Source organism: Cavia porcellus, unplaced genomic scaffold (assembly GCF_034190915.1).
Source record: "Cavia porcellus strain 051 isolate PalLab524CR breed Dunkin Hartley unplaced genomic scaffold, mCavPor4.1 scaffold_24, whole genome shotgun sequence".
NCBI lineage: Eukaryota > Metazoa > Chordata > Mammalia > Rodentia > Caviidae > Cavia > Cavia porcellus.
In genome coordinates, this window is record NW_026947507.1 from 25,654,039 (window position 1) to 25,679,459 (window position 25,421).

General features: G+C 33.1%; 1 protein-coding gene and 1 pseudogene across 18 annotated transcripts in view; both read left to right on the forward strand.

The window, feature by feature from the left end:
* Nek1 (NIMA related kinase 1) overlaps positions 1-25,421 on the forward strand; it is a 165,796-nt gene that overhangs the window by 22,468 nt on the left and 117,907 nt on the right. For 4 of the 18 annotated variants that reach the window (XM_063234760.1, XM_063234759.1, XM_063234764.1 and 1 more), the window contains 10 exons: positions 1,904-2,104; positions 5,601-5,661; positions 9,418-9,569; positions 17,531-17,599; positions 17,704-17,763; positions 17,975-18,034; positions 18,124-18,171; positions 18,326-18,400; positions 23,402-23,565; positions 23,646-23,777. In XM_063234760.1, coding sequence (XP_063090830.1) covers positions 1,904-2,104; positions 5,601-5,661; positions 9,418-9,569; positions 17,531-17,599; positions 17,704-17,763; positions 17,975-18,034; positions 18,124-18,171; positions 18,326-18,400; positions 23,402-23,565; positions 23,646-23,777 — 1,022 coding nt within the window. The remainder of the gene's footprint in view (positions 1-1,903; positions 2,105-5,600; positions 5,662-9,417; positions 9,570-17,530; positions 17,600-17,703; positions 17,764-17,974; positions 18,035-18,123; positions 18,172-18,325; positions 18,401-23,401; positions 23,566-23,645; positions 23,778-25,421) is intronic. The other 14 variants (XM_063234766.1, XM_063234771.1, XM_063234762.1 and 11 more) reach the window with 9 other exon arrangements.
* Positions 9,578-15,413, forward strand: LOC134472688 (ribosomal oxygenase 2-like; annotated as a pseudogene).

The following is a 25,421-nucleotide window of genomic DNA, read 5'->3' on the forward strand; positions in this document are numbered from 1 at the left end:
TCCCTACTGATTAAAAAATACTATATTTTCATTACACAAAATTTCAGAAAACATATAAAAAATAAAGAAGTATATAACTGTAAACTATTTTTTCAATCAGTAGTGAGTATTGATAATATTTTGTTGTTTGCCTCTAGGCTTTATCCTAGATTAATTTTTTTTTTAATCTTAAAGAGAAAAAGAAACAAAATTTCAAAACATGTTAATTAGGGGGTGACAATGATATATACATTGCATATTGTTTTCAAATCAGTTACTCAGAGTAAATAAGACATGTTTTGTCTGAACAATAGTAGCACAAATCTTTGTTCATTGAGCTCAGAGAATATATAGTTTCAGCATCTCACACTGATGAGACAATGCAATGTTTATACATGTGTGTCTGATGTATTTATCCTCAATTAATTTATAAATGAATTTTTTGGATTTTTTTCATTAAAGGTTAGATTATATTTTGAAGCAACTTTTATAACCTCTTTTTGTTATGTGGTATTTCTTTTTTTTTTGGTACCAGGGATCAAACTCACAACCGTGCGCTTGCAAGGCAGGCGCTTCTGCTGCTGAGCTAAATCCCTGGCCCTGGTATTTCTATTTTTCTTTACCATTCTTTTTATTGGCTGCATAGACTTCTGTATTGTCCCTTAGATTTTCTTTTTCTTTTTCTTTTTTGAAATAGTGGTTGTCACTATTTCAAATAGTATTTGAAAAAAATCGGTCAGTTTTTCTGTGACAGTTTCGGGTTCTTTAAACCATTGTTCTTTAAAACCAAATCTTTCATGTATTTTTCAACTTTTGATTCTGTATTTTAGAATTTTTCCTCTTAAGAGAACACATGAAACTGAGTGTTTTGCCAGCCTTCATTTACTAGTGCTTGTTAAGAGATAACGGAAAGTTACTAGAAAAAAGAATAGAGAACCGTATCTTTTCTGTATTAGTATTCCATTTTAGGAATAGATGCATAACTATGAGATTAAATTTACTTAAATTTTTATAAACTTATGACATTTTAAATATGCTAGAGGACCTTAACATTTAGTAAAATCCTCTTAATTGTTGTAGCACATTTTGTTAGTATGCTGTATATTAATAACATAACAACCTTACACAGTTGTTTTAGCAGAGATGTGAAAAGCTTAATTTTGACTGCTTTCAAAGTAAAAATTTGAACTGCCTCACCTCTGTTTCCTTTTTACTTCAGTTAGAGTTTGTATTGTGTTTAGTCCTAACTAAATAGTCCTATTAAGCTTGTATTCCACCTTGGAATGTTTGCCACATGGCTGATTCTGTAGCCTTGGAGAACATCATGCACAAAACTAATAATGAACACTGCCCCAGAGAAAACTACTTAATAGTTTTATTTATTATATTTTGCCCAAATACTTTGAGTTTTATGGTAATTTCTTATTCTAGTTGTGATAACAGAAACATAGGAATGTGGGTTTTAAATGAAGGCTACTAGTTTGTTATTTTTTGCACCTTTGTGGTTCTATGGGCCTAATTTTTCTACCACTAATGCATTGTCTTTTACTATCTCCATTATTGTAGTTTATCTCATCTCTTTGAATAAGTAAATTATCATTTTTTTTAAGAGCAGAATATATTTATTGAGAGAAGGAAAGCTTCTGTCTGAGAGAGAGACAGAGGAGTTCTGGGTTGGTTGCCCAAGTAAATTATTCTTAAACTAAGTTATAATATTGTATTTTTGAGTAATAATATCCTGTTTAAAAAACATTTACAGATAACCAAGTGAGCTTTGTTCTAGAGTACATGTGCTGATTATATTATTTGAAAATGTGTTGTATTTCTATTACGTGTTAATGGAAAAATAAATTTCTCATTGTTGATAGTCTCAGCTTCAATTTCAATATGTTTTATGTATGTTGATGTATTTTCTGGATTTTAGTTTGAAGCTGGCAATATGAAAAACCTGGTACTGAAGATAATATCTGGATCTTTTCCACCTGTATCTTTTCATTATTCCTATGATCTCCGCAGTTTGCTCTCTCAGTTATTTAAAAGAAATCCTAGGGATAGACCATCCGTCAACTCCATATTAGAGAAAAGTTTTATAGCCAAACGCATTGAAAAGTTTCTCTCCCCTCAGGTATGTTTTTAAAAATTTTGTAATTCAAGTTAAGCAGTAGGTTTATGGCGTTTACTCAGGACATGCCTTGTCAGATCCTTGGGGTGTCGGAGGCCCTCTTCACACTACGTTGGCATCACTTGCTTGTATTACATCTTACATATCTCGATTTCCTTTCATGTGCTTTCCAGTTTTACATCAGTCCTCTGTTTCTTGAGTTCCTAACTGTAAAATTACCTAACCATTTTGTGCTTCACTTGCCTCTCATGTAAGTAGTAGGGCTGTAAATGTGTATGTTGAGGTTGTTTTGAGAATTAAAAGTGAATATGCACGTAAAATGTCTATCATGTAAGTGCTTAAAATCTTTCATTTATATTAAGTATCATCTATTACACTGTATATCATAAGCATAATTTATATGACAATCATATTCTCTTTGATGGAAAATAATTGGAAACCATTGTTTTATAGGCATTTGTATGTATGTGTGGTAGATAATTAACTCATGATTTTTCTCTATTATTTAAATGATATGCATAGTGTTTTTGAGTCAAATTTAATTATAATTTGACAGATTTTAGAAAACAATATCAAATTACTAATATCAGTTATTCATAAAAATGTGATCACCTGAAACTTAAATTATTTTACTTTTCATATTTAGTGTGGCTTTTGTTAATTTAAATACAGTAAATTACATCTCTTCTATAAATAAACTCTCTAGGAAAATCATACTTGTATTATGCTTGTATTATAAATATACTTTTTTTTAACTGAGTGAGAAAGGAAAATAAAATTTCTGCTTTTTTATGAGAAGTGAGGCCAGATAGAAAGAATATTCCTATAGTAATAGTGGACTAGACAACCCACAAGGCAAAAAACCTTGATCAGAGACGATCCTTTCCTACTGAGAATCCTGAGTTCTACTATAACAATGTCTGCATCCTTCTGGCTCAACAGAACATCTTTCTGAACGCTCTTCAGAAAACAAGGATATGGATTTAACTGTTGATTCCAAAGAATGCATTATTAAGCAAGAAACCCAGTTAAAATTTGGAGATTAAAGGTTACTTGTATAGAACATAGGAACAACTTCTGAAATGTGGGTGTCTCACAAGACTTCTTTGTTATAAATAATATTTGCAAAGACAGCTTTATGATGTAGTATACTGCTGCTTTTTGGCAGCTTCTAGAGAAGAAACAATGGCTTCATTTAGTCTTGCCGAAGTTTCTTTTTCTTATGCACTTAGTACATACAGTCACAAGGCTGAAGGAGTGGAATTCATCTAGCTAGTGATGAAAGGGAAAATGTTAAAGATTGCAAGACCTATACTATGGGGAAAAGGCACCAATTACTATTATTAAAAAATGGAGTATTTGACATGTAATGGAGTATTACATCTTTATTTGTATACACTGATCCATCTTATTAATTAAGCACCACTTAGATCTCATTTTTTATGAAAAAATTTTTTCTTTGTATCTTGTTTTATAGTAACGTATCACTTGTTCATTATTGGAGTGAGAAGGTTTGTAATAGTTTTTGTTTGTTTGGTTTTGTTTTTGAGTCAGAGTCTCACTATATTGCTCAGGCTAGTCTCGAATTTCTAAGTTCTCTAAGTTTCTCGTAAGTTCTAAGTAAGTTCTCGTAAGTTCTAAGTTTCTCGAATTTCTAAGTGACCCTCCCTACTTCAGCCTTCTGAGTGCTGGGATTATAGGTGTATGCGGCATCTGGCTATCTGGTACATTCTTAAGGCTTTAATTTCAAAACAGTTCATAAGTTTTACTGTGTGTACTATTGTTATTCTTCCAAGTATTGCTATAATGCTCACTGCAGTTTTTACTTTTAAAACTTAAATTCTCCCAATTCCATTAGCCAAGGTTGATGGCAAGTTCTCAGTCTTGGCAACAACTTCCTGGATATGACTTGACAAATCATGGATAACTTCTGATTAATTAGGAATTATAGAAGCTGTTCAGTAAAACAACTTTGTGATGATAAAATGTTCCATGTACATTGTCCACTATCATAGGCATTGCCACATGTGGTTGTTGAACTTTTGAAATATGGTTGATGTGGCTGAGCAGTTGAATTTTTAATTATATTGATTGAAAATTTTCATTTAAGTGGTGACCTATGGGTAACCTCTTGAACTCACTATGTGCCCCAGGCTAGCCTTGAATTTGGAGCGATTCTCCTGCCTCAAACCTTCTGAGTGCTGGGATTATAGGCATGTGCTACCACATCCAGCTTCTATACCCATCTCTTAATTTGCAAGAATATTTGTAAAAGAGAAAAGATTCATATTCAAACAATGGAAAAATTATTAAATTTGGGGGCAAGTAAGATTATAAAATGGCCATTCTCTTCCAAGAAAAAGAAAAAATATGTGTGTTTAGGAGAGAAAACACATTCGCATATTTTCTCTGAATTGCCTGTAAAGCAGATTTTCATTTATATTTATCCCATCTTATACTGATTCTCAAGATTTAGCACACATCAGAATTTCCTGGAGAGCTTTGCTGGGTTCTGTGACAATCTGTTTCACTACTAGGGTGGAGCCTGGTAATTTGCATATTTAGTAAGTTCAGGTGATACTGATACTGTGGCTTTGAAAATTTGAGAACTACCATAGAGAATTCTTAATGGGAAAGACAAACCTCTGATCAAAGTTTTCTGCCTTGTGAGTTGTCTCGTCCACTGTTAGTATATGCTTTCCATTAGTCCTCACTTCTCTTGAAAAGAGGTAAAATGGCCAGGCGTGGTGTTTCACGCCTGTAATCCCAGCACTTGGGAGGCTGAGGCAGAAGGATCATTGCGAATTGGAGACCAGCCTAGGCTACAAAGTGAGCTCAAGGCAGCCTGAACTGCACCGAGACCCTGTCTCAAAAAGACAAAAAAAAAGAAAGAAAGAAAGAAAAAAAAAAGGTAAAATTCACTTTCCCATGCAGTTAGAATAAAGGAAGCTTAATTTGAGTTAAATCTTTGTTGGAGTCATAGTTTTGCACTGAAAAGGAAACAAAATTACTTGCACAAAATATAAATGATTTTTGCTTTTCAAAATGTTTTAAAATGCTGAGGAATAAGTGGTGGAGTCTTTGTAATTATGTTAAAATGCACCTACTGAATTATGTAAGAATATTTACCCAGTAGTTTACTGTCGAACGTGAGTGTAAACTCACTGGAGATACTGAGGTGATGCACGTAAAGTTATAATAACTTGGAGGTTATCTTGAGAGTTTCTTTGATAAGTGGTTCTTAAATAGTTGTGAAGTAAATTAATGCTATAGATGCACAGAGAAATCCAGATAGGTACTTTGCCATCTGGCTGAGCTATCGAATAGGTAAATAGCATATGGGAGCATTGGTTACTTACTAGATTAATTCTAGAAAAAGTCTATCTGTAGAAGTAATAAATTGGTAAAGCCAAAAAAGAAAAACAAATGTGACTAATGGATAATGTTTTTTATTGTGGAAATTTAATCTTTCTTCTTTCCCTCCCTCTTTTAATATAAGCTTATTGCAGAAGAATTTTGTCTAAAAACATTTTCAAAGTATGGAGTACAGCCTGTGCCAGGTAAATGAAATTTAACATGAGACTTTTCATGTTTTTGCAATAAGGAAGCCTAATTGTACTAAAACTTTGTGTAAATAAGAGATAATAAATTGGGATGATTGTAGGCTAAATTTAATCTTGAGGAAAAAATAGCTCAACTTATTTATGACATAGGGCAATATGTAAGTTATTGATAAATTGATAACAAAATGTCTCCTTTTTGCCTGTCATATTTAAAGAAAATCTGACTTGAAATCTTTATCATGGGGCTGGGGATTTAGCTCAGTGGCATAAGCCCCTGCCTTGCAAGCAGGCAGTCATGAGTTCAATCTCCGGTACCGATAAAAAAGAAAAAGACAAAAAAAAAAAGAAAGAAATCTTTATCATATGCTTGACTGATATTTTGAGAACACTGTAAGTTAGGTATAAATATTTCTGTAAAATATTTTTCTTTGAGAAATACTTCATATTCTAAAATTTTTTAGAATAAATTAATGTGAAATCAAGCAATTTATTAAAAGTAAGGTTTTTTTTTTTTAAACTGTGACTGTTGTCAGCATATTTGTAGGATTATGGATGTGGTTATATGATACATATTATTCACACACCTATATCTATATGAGAGGGAAACTATTTCTTTCCTACACAGAATAAATTCAGAATGGGTTTCTGAAATCATTGTAAGTTTTTTAAGGTATGAGAAGTATAATGTTTTTCAAACATATTGTTTGACATATTCTATTCCATTCTTAGTTTGGATAAATTAATAAAAATAAATACCATACTATAAAAATGAGTCCATATTCACTGTAAGTAGTGTAGCATTGTGTCCCAGAAAGGCCAACTCTATTCAGGCCTTCTTTTTTTTTTCTCCAACCCTTCTTAAAATTTAAAAAAATATATATTTTTGCAGTGCTGGTCACTGAGCTTGAACCCTCATACACGTGCCTTACCAGTAAGCTGTATTTCCAACCCCATTTAACCCTTTATAAAGACCATTAAATTCAATTTTTCATTGTGCAGAGACTTGCAGGAGAGTAACTCATATATATGTATATGTATGTATATATATATATATATATATATATATAGAGAGAGAGAGAGAGAGAGAGAGAGAGAGAGAGAATCCACAAGAGACTAGCTGGTTGTGGTGGTACACATATAGTCTCAGTTAATTGGGAGGCAAAGATGGGAAGATAACAAGTTTAAGGTCTGCCTGGACAATTTAGCCAGCCTATGTCTCAAAATAAAAAATCTGGGGTTGTAGTCAGTACTTCATAGCTTCAATAGTTAGCACTGCAAAGGGGACAGGGCTGGCATACAGCAATAGAGTCAGCATGTTCTCTGCTGCCAGGAAAGCTTTCTAAGAAGTCAGATCTTAAAAAAGATAAATCAAATGTTAATCAGAAGTCTTCCTGACACAAAAGCCAGAAAGACTCGCTGTTAGCACAGTCTTTCCACCTGGATAAAGGAATTAGAAAGAAAGTTATGTAAGAAGAATGAGATAAATAAAACATTTAATAGTCCAGGGCTAAAGCAGAAGTAATATTTCTTTTCTTTTTGTCTTTTTCCTTTTTATCGATACTGGGGATCGAACCCACGACTGTCTGCTTGCAAGGCAGGCGCTTATGCCGCTAAGCTAAATCCCCAGCCCCAGAAGTAGTATTTCTGATGGAGTTAATAAATTTTTTTGGTGGTGTTTTTGCTGGTTGTTTTGTTTTGTTTTGTTTTTCAGACAGGGCCCTACTGTATAGTTCAGGCTGGCTTTCAACTTACAATGTAGTCCAGACTGGTCTCAAACTTACAGCAATCCTCCTGCCCCAAGACTCTTGAGTCCTGGGATTATAGGCATGCAGCACCATATTTGGCTAATAATAAATGTCTTTTAGGCACCAACCAACTGCATTAAACTTCATGCTAGAGGTTAGCCTTGACACAGTGCTTGAGAAATACTCAAAGTTCAGAATATAATTTTTCTTTTTCTGTGAAGTGTACATGGAAACTATACATGTCTATCATTTTTATGATTTTGTACCTACAGCCCATTTTCTGGCAAACAATTTTCACTTGCTTGTTTTTACACAATTAGTCAAATTATAATTTTGTGACTTTGTATGTATGTTCTAATTTGATCATATGGTTGAATTTCTTACACTTCCTAGTATTGGTCAAAATGTGTAGTATGTTTGGAAAACCTTACCCTAACACATTGTATCATATATCATCAGCATAAATTATTTCTGTATCTCTAAAATGCCAGCCAAATGGCTGATATCTAGTATGTGTTCATTGTAAAAAGTTTTTAAAAGAATGACCCTAATTTTAACACATTGTTACATTTGGTACAGTATTCCTTTTCTAGATGACAGTATGCCTGAAGACTTTGAATTGGGATCAACCATATGATCAAATTATAACCAAAGTTATTTATTTATTATTAATTAATTTTTTAGTTTTTGAGACAAGGTCTTGCTCTGTAGTCCAGGTTGGCCTTGAACTCACTAGGTGGTCTAGGCTGGCCTCAAACTCATGGCAATCCTCCTGCCTCAGCCTCTGGAGTGCTGGAATTACAGGTGTGCATCACCACATCTGGCCTAAATTTTATTCACACTATTACATGTTGAGCATTTTGTGATACACTTAAATTTTCTCATCTGAGTTTAATGATAGTATTTCATTATGAACTACAGGATAAATTTCTTTCTCCTTTCCTCTCCTAAAAAGCAAAAATACTGGTTGAAAGAGACATGATTTTTGGGTTAACATGATTTAACCCAAAATATCCTGAGCTAGATTGTGGGCTAAAAGAAGAAAGAAAACTGCTGCTCAGGCTGTGGGGGAGTTTGAGCAAAGAGGTTCATTAGTTAATGTGGAAGATTGTTTTTTTGTTTGGTTTGGTTTTTTGGGTTTTTTTGAGACACAGTCTTGCAGTGTAGTTCAGACTAGCTTTGAACTCACTATGTAGCCCAGGCTGACCTCAAACTCAGACTAGGATCTACAGTCTTAGATCCTCTGCGTCAGCCTCCCACATGGTAAAATTGCGGGTATGTGCCACCACACCTGGCTTGATAGTCTTGATATAGATTGCCTTCCAGAAAGTTTGACTAGTCTATATTCCCATCAGCAGCAAATAAAGTTACCTATTCTGTGGTATTCTTAGTGAATGAATGTTTTAAAATGTTTGTTCTTTAATAGATCTGTAGGTATAGGCATCATTCAGACTATATAAGAATAAAATATTGTGCATAGTTATAGAACTAATGTTTAACAGTTGCTCTGGAATTTTGTTTTGACTTTGAAAGTAATTTCTAAAATGATTTTTAAAAATTTATTTTTGTTAACTTTATTGTATAATAGTACATGTATAATTCATGTACTGTATAAAATCTACAACTTAGAGTCCACATACATGTGCTACATAATTTTAGGGAAATACTTTCTTCACTCTGTTTGTTTTTTGTACTGGGGAACGAACTCACAACTTTGTACTTGCCAGGCAGGCACTTGTGCCGCTGAGCTAAAGCCCCGGCTCTGGGAGGTACTTTCTTATATGAACAATTTCAGCATCTTAAAGGAGTTTAATCTTTGCTTCTTTCAAAATTTGGATTAGTGTAAACAGTTGTGGCATTGATATATGCTAAGGACTGAATAAGCTAATTGATGAAAAGTTTCACGTTGTCACTGACTGTGAAAACAAAAAATTCTGTCTTGGAGAATTTTTAAGTAAAGATTTAATACAAAGAACTACTAGGAGAAAATCTTTGTGTCTTTATGTAGTTAAAAGACCAGCATCTGGACAAAGCTTGGCTTCTGTTGTGCCTGCTCAGAAAATCACAAAGCCTGCTGCTAAATATGGAGTACCTTTAACATGTAAGAAACATGGAGATAAAAAATTACTTGAAAAGAAACCACTCCCAAAACATAAACAGGTATGATCATGTTACAAAATATGATTAGTAACACATTGATTTGACCTTACTTTATTGCAGCTCAGTTATCTTAATATTCATAGAATTATTTTTATTAAGGAATATTAGTGTTCTCATTTCATCTCTTTGCTAAAACTAAGGAGCTTTATAAAAGTCACGTGAAAACATTAAGTAGATTCTGAAGGTAGATAGTAGATACAATAAAAAGAGTTATAAATTAAATCACCTTTGAACAACTTTCATAGAGCTATTTGGTTTTATTTATGAAAGAAGTGAATACTTGTGATACACATGATAAAAATCTAAAAAATTTGGTATTTAAGAATTTAGAATTAAGTAAGTCAAAATCACGGAGCTGGAAAGAATGTGATCATATAGTTGATTCTGTTGTATTTCAATTGAGTACATGTATATATTCATATTACATTCTCAAAAACACTTTTATTACACTGCTGTAAGGTGAACTTAATGAGTCACTTTAGTTAAAATCAGTCATAAAATTTTTCCGAATAATTACTACGAAACAGTCCTCAGATAAGTTATGTAAGTCAGCATTATGTCAGGAAACAAGACCTTCTCCGTAATTTAATAGGGAGGCCTGTTGTACCTGTCATCTTACCTACTTGGAATGCTGAGGCAGTAGGACTGCAAGTTTAAGGACAGGGTGAGCAATTAGCAAGAACCTGACTCAAAATTTAAAAAGTTGAAAGGGCTAGGGTAGAGTATTTGCCTAATATGTAAGACACAATGGTTTCAATCCCCAGTACTACAAAATGATAATAGAAATAGTAATAATAATAATATTAATTATAAAAGGGAAAACTATAAACACTGTAATTAACTATTTTCATGGAATTAACCTTTAAAGGTATAAAGAGAGCACTAGGGAATATATTATAGGAATAGCAGATACAAGATACAGCTGCTACTCCTAGTGCTAATGCAGAATAACCAAAGAAGGAACAATTTTTGAAATTCTCTTAACCTGTGCTTAAGCTGAAATTCAGACCTTATTAGAGAGGGTATAGCATAACCCACTGGCTAGTGGATTTCATTGAGCTGCCACAGTCTGGGTCTTGCACCAGGAGACTCCTGGTTGTACTGATGAAACCCCTGAGAAACTCCCAGGGTATACAGACTGGAAAGCTACTTAGAGAGCCATTGAACTCACTACGAAGTCTGTTGGATTGTGGTACAATTTGCTTGGTGCTACTAAGTTGGAGTTTTTACTGGTTTGCTTTGATTTGGTTTGGTTTTTCTTCTTTATCACTGACTGCTTCTTAGTGGTAAATTTCTCCCTCATCTCTAAATGCTTAAGTAAAGAACCCATTCCTTGGTTATCTTCCCTTTTAGTATTACACATCTTCACCTAATTGACATCTAACAACTATTATGGTTTAGATCTAAAATATTGCTACAAAGTCTTACATTCAGAGTTGAGGGTTTTGAAAGATGATGGGCTCATAGAAGTGGTATATTTATCAGTGGATTAATCCATGAATGAGTTCATAACTGAATGTGCTATTAGCTGTTCATCTAGTGCCACAAATTTTTATTTACCTATTTTTATTCAAGTGAAGAACCTTACTTACTCTGCTTCACATCATCTGGTGGCAGTTCAGGGCCTACTTCCCCATTTTGATATAGAGCTTTTTGTCCTGCAGTTAGCTAGAGAGAGAGAAGCTTTGCCAACTTTGTCTACCAATGGTAGCCCTGGGATGTGAGCACAGTGTGAAGGCCGAGGCCCAGCTTGGTGCTCCAATGCCCAAGTTCACATTGAAACCAGGTGATTTGTTGTGTTTTCTGAGAGGGACAATGGTCAAGTGGACAACCCTTTAGGGCTGGCCATTCCATTCTCGTGACTGTCACCATCTAACAGAACTCATGGAGTGGCTTCCTTTTGAACACCATTTCAGGGCTGGCATTTGATACTGCACAATAGATGTAGAGATCCAGAGTAGTTCATTGGCAACTGCTCATGCATGTGGAAACCACAGCTGTTGCAATAAGAAGACTAAGTGGCTTTCTGAGAACTCTTATGGAACAGTAGGGGGACACCAAAAAACTGCTTTTTATCAGATATAAAGAAGGGTTTTGTTATACATAGACTTCCTCCTTACTATGTAGGAAATGGAGCAGAGCTGTCAACACCAGGTGAAAAGCTACAGAGGTTGGACAGAATAGCAAGATTGCAGTTTAAAGACCACATCATCCTCACAGCGGGGCCAGATCAGAATTGATCTGATGAAGCTCAAAAAAAGAAAGAGACACATATATTGGGAAATGAGGAAAGAGAGTTTCATAGACTTTGCTTTCTATTGTCACGTGTGGATGCCTTGAGGCAAATTTGGAACAGTTCAGATATTTCTGTCAAGGACCTGAAATTTACTGAAGATAGATAAAATCTTTAATACAAGTAGTTTCATGCCTTTCCAGAATTAAATAGTTCCTATTTTATATGCATATATTTTTAAAAAGGTAAGATGTAAGTGCTAGGTAGATACCATTGTTTTGAGTCAACCCACTGAGTGAGAGCAAAGACTACATGATCCACAAAGTCCATTCCTTACCTAAGTATCTGTCATTGTGAGAAACACTGTATTGATGGGCACATGGAAAAAAACACAGTTAAGTTACTAAGTGGCCCAGAATGTGACCAGAGCATAGTTTTGAAAGTTTATATAATCCATTGTGATAGAAAAAGTATAACTCGAATAAATGTATCATGTAGACTCAAATGTCAAAAAATTTCTAGATAGGGTCTTTCTCAGTCACTGAATTGCCCATGGTGGGCTTGAGTAGCAGTCCTCCCACCTGAACCCCAGAGTGCTAATATTATAAGCATGCATTCCCACATCTAGCTGCTATGGAGCGTATTTTTAATATACCTCTGGCAGTTTATAGATAATTTTGTGTTCTAATATTTTTACTTAATATTATATTTGCTTTCTGTAAATTTGTATTTGTCATTATAAGTGGTTATCATATTTCATTGATACAAAATCATTGGTACTTATAAATGTTTAAAAACTAATATTCTGGATCAGGTTTGTTTGATAATGTGTTTTATTCTAAGTAGAATTCATCAAAATATGCATTAAGCATGAATTAATTTATTAGCTAATTTTCAAGATGTTTATTCAAATTACATTTACAAATGTATCCGTTTTAACACTTGAAATATCCATATCGGTATTATCTGCCTTCCTTAGTAATAAAAGTACCATTGGTAGAGGGGATATAATTATCTTTATGTCACCAGATCAATAAATAATAAACTCTTGAGTGGACTTGCAGAAAATGACCATGTATTTCTTATTATTGCCCATGTATTATTCTGAAAGAATGAAGAGATCAGAACTCTTGGCAATCTGAACTAAAGTTATACAGAAAGTCCCTCACTTTTAGGCAAGATTGTGGCCAAATATTTAGTCAATTTTTTCTTCTGGCTAATAGAATCAGATGATATATTGTGTTTCTTAAAGTTACCTTCTTTTTCAATTAATACTTATTTAGTAAGCAAAATAACATGCTGTGGAATTTTTATTTCTATTAGTATTTTGAATAAATAGATATCTATAAAATACTCTTAATGATAAATGATTCAGATAAGATATTTTAGACTTAAGGCTAAATTTTTTTATATATTTTAAAAACAGGATCAAACTATATAGTTCAGGTTGGCCTTGAGCTCACTTTATAGCCTAGGCTAGTCTCAAACTTGCAACAAACCTCCTGCCTCACCTTCTAGAATGCTGGGATTACAGGAGTGCACCACCACTCCTGTTAAAGCTAAATTGTTCTACACAGTTGAGTGAATATACTTAATGCTACAGAGCTATACATGTAAGAATGGCTAAAATGATATATTTTTTTAAAATATGTTTTATCACAATAAAAAACACAAAAATTTTGTGAAAAAATAAATATAATAAAGGTGACCTGACAATCAAATGAATAAAATATTTTCCAAATATCCTAATAATAAAAGGAACTAAAGAAAATGGCCCCCAAACTTCTAGAGTATTTTAAATATAAATTTAAGTTAATTTTTCTTGACACATGGATTTGAATCCAGGGCTTTGTGCATGGTAGGCAAGAGCTCTCCCAATGAGCTACCTCCGAGCCTTTTATCTTTTGAGACAGATTCTCACTAAATAGCTCTGGGTGTCTTTGAATTTATAATCTTCCTGCCTCAGTCTTCTGGGTAACCAGGAGTATAGGTGTATATCACCATGCCCAGCCTATGATTCCTATTTTTCTAAAAGATTTCTTTTGTCCTTCAGCCGCTATAAAACATATTTTAGATTCAAATTCACAAGGGCTTATAAATTATTAAGTACGAAAATGAAAAATGTATACAGAAAAGCATAACCACTTAAGAGTTTGTCATGTTATAATTGCACAAGCTAACATGTGTTATTATTACTCAACATATCATCAAAATACTTCTATGTCATTAGGCTTTGGGTTAGTTCCTGCAACTAGTTGCAAGGTATTTTTTAAAAGTTTTGTTAAAAAAAAAAAAAAGAAGAAGAAGAAGTGGTTATTAAGCCACCAGAGGGAGCTCCATGTACAGGATTTGGGCTCTTAAAAACCATCAAGAAACAGTATTATTAGTATAGGTGTTTTACATTCATATTTCCTCTTCAGTATAGTAGTAGCGTTCTGAAAATACCTATATGATGAGCTCAGAGAAATAATTTGGTATTTTTTTTTCACAAACATTTGAATATTCTATATGTAAGGCAATATATAAAATCAAAAGATGAATATCATTTTGCCTTCATATAATTTACCTGATGAATATGTAGGAGTCCTAGTTAAATATGTTTTCTTTGTTCCACATGTCACATAGTATTACTCATATTGCTACTTTTTAGATGTCGTTCACAAATTTTGAGGCTGGCATTAGATTGGCTATGTAAGAGTTAACCTGTGGAATGTGTCAAAATAAATGTAGGTTCTGTAACCAAAGATTATGATTCAGCCACTCTTGGCGATATGTATTTAAAAAAAAAAACAAACAGGTTTATTGAGATACAGTTCGTATACTATACAATTCACCCACCAACAGTTTACAATTAGATGGTTTACAATATATTCCCAGAGTTGGGTAATCAAAATCTTAGAACATACTTGTCATCCCTCAAATACATCTTAAAATTAGCAGTTCCTTCGAATTTTCCATGCCCTGATAAGCCTAAACAATCACCAGTTTATTTTCTATCTGTATAGATTTGCTTATTCTGGACATTTTATATAGTATGTAGTGCTTTGTAACTGGCTTCTTTTACTCAGCATAGCATTTTTTTAAAGTTTATTAAAGAAAAAAACAGAAAAAGTACAAATAGTACATAATTTCAAAAAAATAAACAGTAAGAAGTCACTAGTTGATAAATTACATATTGTTCTCTTAGAAATAGTTGTTCAAGTTATAAGAGTAAAGCATACAAAGTGGACATTCAGGCAGCAAGACTGCAAACAGTTCTGTTCAGTGATCCAACAAAAACTTAGTAATATGGTTATCAATCCTACACACTTAAACATACATGCAGTTATATCCTTTAGAGCACCTTCTTTTCCTCTCTTTTTTATAATAGCAGCCATGTGAGCTGGTGGAGGATCAGCATTCAGACAGGAACAATTGGTTAAAATATGAAATGGAAAGAAACAGCAATGCGTTTATAAGGGAGAAAACGTGTATTTAACTCATTGTTTATAGAGGTTTAAGTCCATAATTGGCTGGTTCCAGGGCAAGGTGGCACTTGGCTGAGGGTAACAGCTCATGGTGGCCGAAGATAGCAAAAGCAGCAAGAGAAAGTAAGGAGGGAGAGAGGGAAAGAGAGATGGGGAAGAGGGAGAAGAGAGAGAGAGCCTGTGTCTGTCTATCTATGAAGAGAAGAACCCAAAAAGTGTATACACACTACAGGAAAAGGAAAACATAAATATTTTAATACTAAATTTAGTGAGACATCATGAGATAAATACAGCTACATGAAGCACTCAAAGTGGGCATTAGCTTCCAGTGAACAGCTGCTTGGGTCAAAGTGTCCATTGAGATTGCTGCACATGCATTTTCAGTTTTTTCTGAAAGGGTTGGCAGTCTAGTGGGTTTTCTCCAATGTACCACATCCTTCAGGGTCCCCCATGGATAACTGCAGGTGTTAAATCAGGAGGACGTGCACCTTTACAAGTTATTTTTTTCCTTAAGTGTCTACACATTTTTGGTGGAATATGTATATATGTATATGTGTATATGTGTATGTGTGTATGTGTATATGTGTGTGTGTATGTGTGTGTGTGTGTATATATATATATATATATATATATATATATATATGAAGGAAAGATGTAGGTAACAATAACAGATGAATCTTAATAGTGTCAAGTAAAAGAAGATAAGAAAGAATGTGTTGTATAATCTCATTAGTGTAAAACCAAACAATCTAAATACTTTTTAGGCAGGCATATGTAAGTGGTTAAACAATACGAAAAAGCAAGAGTGCTGTTTACAAGCTTGGTGGGAAAGTATGGCTTCGGAAGGGCACTTGAAGGGCTTTTGGGTATTGGCAATATTTTATTTTTTGTCTTTGGGCATAGTTACATGGTTATTTTCTTACGTTAGCTAAACTCTGTGTATCTACTTTGATCTCTATCTACTTTTCTGCAAGGGACTTTAAATCCAGTCGAAAGAAGGGAAAGAGAGCTAGAGAGAGAAAGACGGGGGGGAGGGGAAACAATGGGAAATAAGGAAAAGAATAAGTGGAGTAGAGTAAGAAAATTCCAGAAATGTGTATGTGTGTGTGTGTATTTACTAAATGATAAATGAGGCATTTCAAACCAGTGAGGAAAGAGATGTGTCTGAATGAATTGTTCTGAGATAATTGGATTTCTGGAGGAAAAACATTAAGAGTACTGAATCATTCTACTATCAAAAATCTATAATGTTTAAATATAAAGGAAACAGTGGCAGAAGCAAAGGTAAAACCAAGATTTAAAATGTATTCCTTACAAGAAGATACTATAGGTCAAATAATTGGTAGACTTAAATTATGTACTAACGGAATGAACAAATTAAAAATAACAGACTGGAAAAATATTTACAACAACTTTAATAGTTGTATTTTCCATATTATACAAAAAAGCTCCTAAAAGTAAGCAATTTAGGAGCTCCAGAAGATAATATGTAAAAGGAATAATGTATGTATTTAATATATTTGAAAATATTCTCAGCCTTTCAAAAAAACAAATTCAGGATAGACTGATAACATCCAATATTTGTGAGAATGTTGAGAAATGAGTTCTTTGGTGAGGATGTAAATTGGAGGAACCTCTTGGAAGGGCAGCTTTTCTCAACATTTAAATTATGTTTTTACCTTATGATATGATTTGTATAAAAGTTGCCTTTCTGAGAAATATGCATATGACACAAAGGAGAACCAAACATAGAAAGTAGGAAGAAATTGTAACCAACCCAGTGTTTCTCCCTAGAGGCATAGTTAAATAAGGTAATTATAGTCCAGATGTACAAATTGCCATTGTTAACTTGCTTACTACGAAGTAGAACTATCAAGGTACATTGTTAAAAAATTTTTTGCTATCTATTAATGTGTTGAGACATTTATATAGAAATTTTAAAAATGCTTCCATTCTCTTTATGTAGCTATGTGTGTATAGAGATATGCAAAAATATCTGAAAGAACAATTATAAAAATATTAGCAATGCTTACCTCTGGAGTAGGAAATGAAGTGGGCTATAAATTTTTACTCTTATTTGAATTTCATATATTGAACATATTATGTAGCTATTTTAAAGAAAAATTTCTTCATTATTGGGTTTCTCGGATGTTTTATTATCAAATTAGAAATTTAAAGTTAATATCAATAAATGAGGGTGAAATTATTTAGTTGATAATTGAATCCTTTCTAATGTCTAAATCTAATATTTTCTTTGGCAGAAGGCGTATCAAAAGACTGCAGTATTTCTTTATTTTGTGGAATATATTTTGAAAGAAGTACAATACAAAGTATTGGCCTTACCTCTTTCTTATTTTACGTTTTCATAAATTTGAAATTCTCAAGTGAGTGCCTTCAAGTCTTTATCTAATTTGTAGCTTTACCTTTTGTCCAGGCCCATCACACTCCAGTGAAGAAAGTGAACCCTGGAGAAGAAAGGAGGAAAATGTTTGAGGTACAATGATTCTGCTTATTTTAAAGCTTCGCAGAAATGCTAAAACGAAAGAAACAAAACCTTATAATATAAAAGCCTCCAAACCTTTCCTCGTTTCTTTCAAACACATCGATAAACTATTTCTTTTTTTAACCTTTCTGAGCATACCTTTGCCATTGGCATACTGACTTCCTTGATTAAAAAATAACAAAATGTTTTTTTTTTATTTAAGGAAGCACTAAGAAAGAAAAGGTTGGAATTTATTGAAAAAGAAAAGAAACAAAAGTACCAGGTAGCTTTTTACTCTTATTTTTCTTCCTTTTCAAATTGTAGATGGTAAGAATGCTGAGTTCTAAGAGGTGTATCTTTAAATTGTTACAGATAAGTTTATGGAAGGCTGAACAAATGAAAAGGCAAGAAAAGGAAAGGGTAAGAGGATGGTTTATTTTTTCCATGATACATTTCTCCCCTGCCCCACACATACTTAAAAAAGAATACACTGATTTCTATTTTATTCCTGAATGTATTACATATATTTTATATTAAATACTTGAAATGGTGTTCTGTTTCTTTTCCCCAAAAGTTGGAGAAAATAAATAGGGCCAGGGAACAAGGATGGAGAAATGTACTAAGTGCTGGTGGCAGTGGTGAAGCAAAGGTATGCATTTGATACCAGTAAAATTGGGTGCTACTGTTATTTTTTCTCCAATTTCACTTTACTCTTTAAAATGCGTATCTGTCTGCTTTTTGATGAACATTTAATTTCTTATCTAGAGTTTTCAGCATTTACTCTGATTTCTTAGTTTTCTTTTGTATATTGAATTAATCACTAATATGTCACTGTTAAAATTGCTTTGAAAGTTTTATGTAAAGATTTATGCTGCACTGTTTATATCAGAAGAATCAGAAATAAAACATTAACAATTTGTCATTTTCCATATAGCCTTAAAAATTAAGTTTCTAGAAGACTGTTTTTAATCTCGCTCCTGCCAGGTTCTCCACACTCATCTTCCTTCATTTCCTACCCCACACTTTATGCTGTATTCAGTACTGAACTGAAGACCTTATTTGTAGCTCCCTTCCTTATGTAATGTAGCTTGTGGAATCTTTTGTCTTTGCACTTTTGTTTCTCTTTACTTGATAGTACCCCTCCTACTTTCCTCCCTCTCAGGCCTACTAGCAAGACTCAGATAGTACTTTTCCTATCTTTATGCCTTCATTCTGAGTCTTGCACTTCCTCTTTTGCCTACCAACTATCTGATACATGCTCTGTCTGTAGTAGACTGATTTTTTAGAATGTTGCCAGGATTCCTGACTGCTGATGTATACCCCTTAACTTTCCTCCCCTTGAGTTATGAATGGAGTCTGTCAATATGGTGGTGTATACTAGCCCCTTTAATTAAATGATGTTATGTGGCAAAAGTTTATGGGATAGTCATATACATGATTATTTTAACATACAAGATTCCTTCATAGGTCACTGGAAGCAGAAATGAAGTCCGGGGAGTTGGACCTCTTTTGGCATGGAATGTAGCAAATATTAACTTGGCAAGACAGTTATGTGGCCTTTAGATTTCTGATTAGTAAATGGGGAAAAAATGATGACCTTGGGCATATACCCACAACACACTGGATTCTGCCAAATCAGTGAGCTTGGGAGAGAAATTGATGAGAATTGTGACCCTAGCTGACACTTCAATTTTTCCCTTTCTGCCCAGGGAGATCCTGAGCTAGGGACTCAGCTAAATGTACCTATAATGTGAGCCAGGGAAACTATGTGGTAATACATGGATATTGTCTTATGAATACTAAATTTATGATAATTTGTTATACAGCAATAGAAAATGCACCATTAGTTTTGTTATTTTAATTTCTATCTAATTAGCTGTTAGCATATCTTTAAAACTGTACCTCCACTGGTTTATGACTATTAATCTTGATATTTAGCTATATAGTATTTACCAAGTTGAATTATTTTCTCCAAAAGTTATGATCTGAATAAAAATTTACTTTATCTAGGTATAAATAATCTGCCCTGAATGTGCATTTTTTATCTCTTTAGATGTACTTTTTCATAACACATGTCAATGATACATTGAGTCAGTTTTTCCAATTCTGTATTAATGTAGACTTATACAGTGCTTTTTAGTCATTTACCTTTAAGTAGAACTTAACTACTTCCTGAGTAATAAAGAATAACTTGGACAGACTTTAATCTTTATTTCTCATGGTTAGAAAGTGAAAACTTATCCCAAGTGTGAACCCAAGAATCTAGTCAAACACTTTGTGCAAGTCCATGAGATTTTGATTGTGCAGATATTGAGATTTTGATTGCTTTTCTGTCCTTCCTTCATATATATCCTCTATGTAATATTTTGCATACATCTTCTGTGTATTAGGTATTTTTCCTGTGTCTAAAGCAGTATTTAATCCTTAAAGTCTACTTTTATCAATCATATTTGATAATAGACAACTTTTCAGTAGTTAAACACTAAGGGAATAACAAATTTTTGTTTCACGTTATAAACTTCTATAATGTTTTCATTGAGGAAAAAATTTATTTTCCCCTATTTAAAGCAAACCCCGTGTTAGTTTCTATACTTATTCCTCAGTTTGAAACACTTGTCTTAGGGTTTTTTTCCTCCTTGCAGTATGGGGGATTGAGCTCAGGGCATTCACAGTGAAGTGTATCCCCGGTTCGCTGTCTCACTAATTTGTACAGGCTGGGATCAAACTTGCGATCCTCCTAGCTCAGCCTCCCAGAGTCCTGAGCATATGTTGCTATTCCATGCTAAGCTATTTGATTTGTGCGTGCTCACTAAGGACCTTGAAGCTCAGTATAGTGTGAATCAAGAAAGCTCCCAAAAAGTAAAATGGAAACTCAACATTAAGGGAAATATTTCAAAATTAATATTATTTATTACATACTTACATTGTGTTTTTATTTTTATAATTTAAATGTCTGAGTTTGACTGGTATTTGAAAAATCTAAGACTTTATATTTCTTATGAATGTTTTTAGGAAAACTGTATGTTCCATATATAGTTTTGATCTTATGGTGATCATAATATGCAAAATATGTATCTTATATTTAGATGTATATCTAATATGTATCTTATAATTTGAAGATACATTGTAATAGTATTCAGCAGTAAAATGGAATACTCTGCACATTCAACAACATAGATCAGTGTCAAAAACAGACGGAACTAAGGAAGCCAGACAAAGGAATGTGTATCATTTAGTTCTGTTTATATAAAATTATAAGAAAGGCGGATCTAATCCATAGTAACAGAAAACAGATCAGTAGTTTCCGGCACTGAGAGGCCATTTGCTACAAAGGAGCAAGGGGAATATTTCTGGGGTAATTGTGATTGTTGTGGTTAGTGAGTGTATCAACCTAGGCTTATAATTGATGAATTTTAAGATTTATAATCCATGCTTCAATGAAGGTGATTTTTAAAAGATTACATTGCTTCAGTACTTTCAGACAGTAATTTCAGCCTGAGTACTGTATAAACATTTACAGAGATGTTTACCTGCTTTTGCTCACAGAAAACTTTAGAATGCATAGTCAAGATATTACCATTGAAATAAATTTAAAAGGTAAACTTTTACAGGAAATGTGATTGATAAAACCTTTTTATCAATTCTGCTTCTGCTTCTTGACTAAAATGCTCATTTTGAAGAAGTACAAGAAACTCCATGAAATTTCCCATCTAATTATATATCTTTCCTATTTCTAGTAGCTTTCTTTTCTTGTACTGTAATTAGAACATGCTTGTTATATATAATTGCTTTGAAGTGATTTTTAAAAATTACAGTGTACAACCTACACTTCTAAGATATTAAAACATTTCTCATCAGATTACACTGAAGCTTTTAATTCTAATTGTTTTGTGGAATTTCTTTTTGTTGTTGGAGGTAGTGTTTTGTTTTGATGCTAGGGATTGAATTCAGTGCCTTAGGCACTGAGCTACATCCATCCCTTTTATGTATTTTTATTTTGGGACAAGGTTTTGCTAAGGTACCTAGACTGGGCTGGAACTTGGAGTCCTCCTACCTCAGCCTCCCAGAGTATTAAGATTATAGGCATGTGCAACTACAACCAAACCTTTGTATCTTTTCTTAACCAGATTTCTTACTTAGATGTTATTACTAGGAAGTTCTTCCTCCTTTACTTTCAATATTCTGGCTACTGGTTTTCAAAACTTCACAAAAGAAAAAAAAAAAAAAAAAAAAGGAAAAGTTTTAAAGGATCTTTCCCTTTAGCCATATCTGTCTTATTTTCAATGCTGTTGACCTCTGCATTTGAGGTTGTCACTTTTCTCATCTTAATGAAGTTCTTCCACAATAAATTGTTTGCTTTAAACTCTGATCCTTTTCTAACATGTCTTTTCTGACTATGAATTTTCCTATGGGGGAGTTCTTGTGTCTCTGATTGAGTCTTTGTATCTTTTCCTTTTTCTTTTATTGTCCTGCAGAGAATCCGTAAGTCCATTGAACATGTTCTTTTTTATTGATTCCCTTTATGTACTTCTTGTCTTCTTGGCTCAGTGTCAGTGCAACAGTCCTCCAGTTAGTTTTTCTCTACTTTGATGTCCTCTTATTTCTGCATGTAATGTATAATATTGATTTATTGACCTGAGAAATATTTTGATATACTATTTGATATACTATTCCTTCTAGAGTTTAAAAATGTTTTCTATTGTGGTTACATGAATACATACATGATCAGTAGCACTAAATCAACCTTTATCTTCAACCTTAAAGCTCCCTGTTTGCCTTCCTTCTAATTATGTTTGTCATCAGTCTTCCTTTCTATCCTATCACTAGCACCAAAATATCTATTTATGTGGCTTATTTTAACTTTTAATTGTTTGACTTGTACCTGGTCTCTCTATTGCATTGCTATCAAGGACAAGTTTGTTTGTTTTTAATTTTTTAACAAGACATTCTTTTAAATAGGGATTTTTATGTTTAATAATTTATTCTAGTTTTATAACCTACTTAGTACATACTACCTAGGAGTATCACTGTTATTCATTTACTACAAGATTGAAATATTTTCTAGTTCTGTGCTTTTTTTGTCCCCGACATATTTGAAAACTAAGAATAAATATCATATTTTGACTCTTTTATTTATATATAGTATGTATTAGGAATGTTTATACCTTCATACCTCCTGTACTTGATGAGTAGATTTAGAGTATGTTAAAAGCCAAGTGCTTTCATTAAATATAAGCTTGTGTGTTGTATAAGCAGGTTCTATTCTTCATAGACGCTATAGACATTTAAATTTCATAGAACAGAGTCACTTGAATTCTTTACTGTAAACTTGTTTCAGAATCTTTTAATTAAGTGCAGATTTCTCCATATGTGCACGAATTTAGTGACATTTTAATGTTTTTGCTTATCCCATTAAATTGTATTAGTAACTAAGAATGCAACTGCTTGATTGTTAATGTTTATAACATAGTATGAGAATATTTTGCTTTTGACCACGTTTATTAATATACTCAAATAATTGCTCTTTGAAAGTTGAAATTCTCACATCTAACAAAAAAAAGTAAGTTGAAATTTACTGTTTCCATTTAAGGGTAGTACAGGACTTTCAAATAGAAGATAAATGTGTGAGAGCTCTTCTTTTAATCCCTAGGCTCCCTTTTTTGGCAGTGGAGGGGCTGTAGCTTCATCGTCTTGTTCTTCTCGAGGACAGTATGAACATTACCATGCCATTTTTGATCAAATGCAGAAACAAAGAGCAGAAGATAATGAAGTGAAATGGAAAGGAGAAGTGCATGGTGGAGGGCTTCCAGAAAGGTATGGCTGTGTTCTGCAGAAGTTATTTGTGCTTTGCTTCAGAGAACGTAATGAAAGTCACTGTGCATATCTATCTGCAGAGAAATTCTACCTGGAGTTCGTCCAGGATTTCCTAATGGGGCTGCAGGTCATCACCATTTTCCTGATGCTGATGCTATTAGAAAAACTTTGAAAAGATTGAAGGCCGTGTCTAAACAAGCCAATTCAAACAGGTTGGACTGTGATGATCCATGAATTCATCCTTGTGTGTAACTGTCTTTTGTCATGCGTAGCGTAGTACCTATACTTGTAGATGTTTTCTTCATTATAATCTTGGAATATTTTTTGTTTCCTTGACAGAATAAATTTTTCAGGTGCAAAATTGGCCCTTGATTACATTATTACAAACACATAACTCTTCTGCCTTATTTTTGTAACTCAAAAGTATTTAAACTAAACATAGTGTGTAAAGGAGCATTTAAAGGAACATGTGATAATTTTAGCCATCATACGGTAGCAATAGTTTCCGCCATTTGCTTTAAATAAATCAGAATATAAATTTCAATGGACTCACATTTTATGTAAAACTCCAAAGAATATTTTATATCTTTTCTTCAAAACTGAGAAGCCCATTTTTCTCTTTGTCATCTTAGCATGTTTCCTCTTCACATTCATCTCTGATTTATACCTCTTTGTGATCGTTTTCAACAGACCTTCCCTATTCTTTTTTCTTTTTTATTTTTTTTTTTTTGTCTTTTTCATTTTTATCGGTACCAGGGATCAAACTCACGACTGCCTGCTTGTAAGGCAGGTGCTTATGCCGCTGAGCTAAATCCCAACCCCTTTCTTATTCTTTTTAAAAATAATTTAATTATGGTAACTGGCAATAACTATAATTTGTATAATCCATTTGTTCATTAGTATACATATGTGTTTTCTTAGACATTCCCATTTCTTCTGTAGAACATTCTGGTGAGTTATAGAACAGGTAACATTTTGTGAAATTTTAGTTATGCATCTTTTCCTTGTAATTTTAAGGTATTCTAAAAATCTTTAAGACTTTTCTTGCATGATAATAGGTGTTTAAAATGTCCTTGAGTACATTTTAAAAGTAAGTGTACTTGAGTACAAAAAACAACTAAGGAAAGTATAAAATAACATTATGAATATATTATAAATTACAAACATACATAAGGTGTGATTCTAGATACTTTCCATTTTTGAAAAAGAAAAGCTCACATGTATTTTTGAATGATAAACCATATTCTGTATGAGATTTTCATCTACCTCTGTTACAGGTCTTTCTAGTGTATATCTTCTAATTAGTAAAGTTTATTTTTAGTGCATTTTAGGTTCATAACAAAACTGAATGGAAAATGCAAAGTTCCAATATATCCTTCATCCAAACATGCACCATGGCCCTCCCTAGTATCCTCCCCTGAGTGAGGTTTCTTGCTCTGGCCTGTTAGTACCTAAATTTTACATTAGGGCTCACTCTTGATCTTGTACATACTATAGCCTTTAACAAACATACAGCTGTATGTGCTGATTATGGTAACATCATATGAAATAGTTTCATTGTCCTAAAAATCTTTTGTGCTCTAGCTATTTTTTCCTCCCTTCTCCTTCCTTCCCTTCCTCTCAGCAACCACAAATTACTGTCTTCATAGTTTTACTTTTTCCAGAATAATATCAAACTAATCGTGTAGTATGTGGCTGTTCTAGATTGGCATCTTTCATTTAATATATATTTGAGATACTTCTGTATCTTTTCATGGCTTGATAGCTCATTTCTATTTAACACTGAATGGTATTCCATTCTATCTGTGTACCACAGTCTATCCATCAACCTGATGAAAGATATCTTCATTACTTGC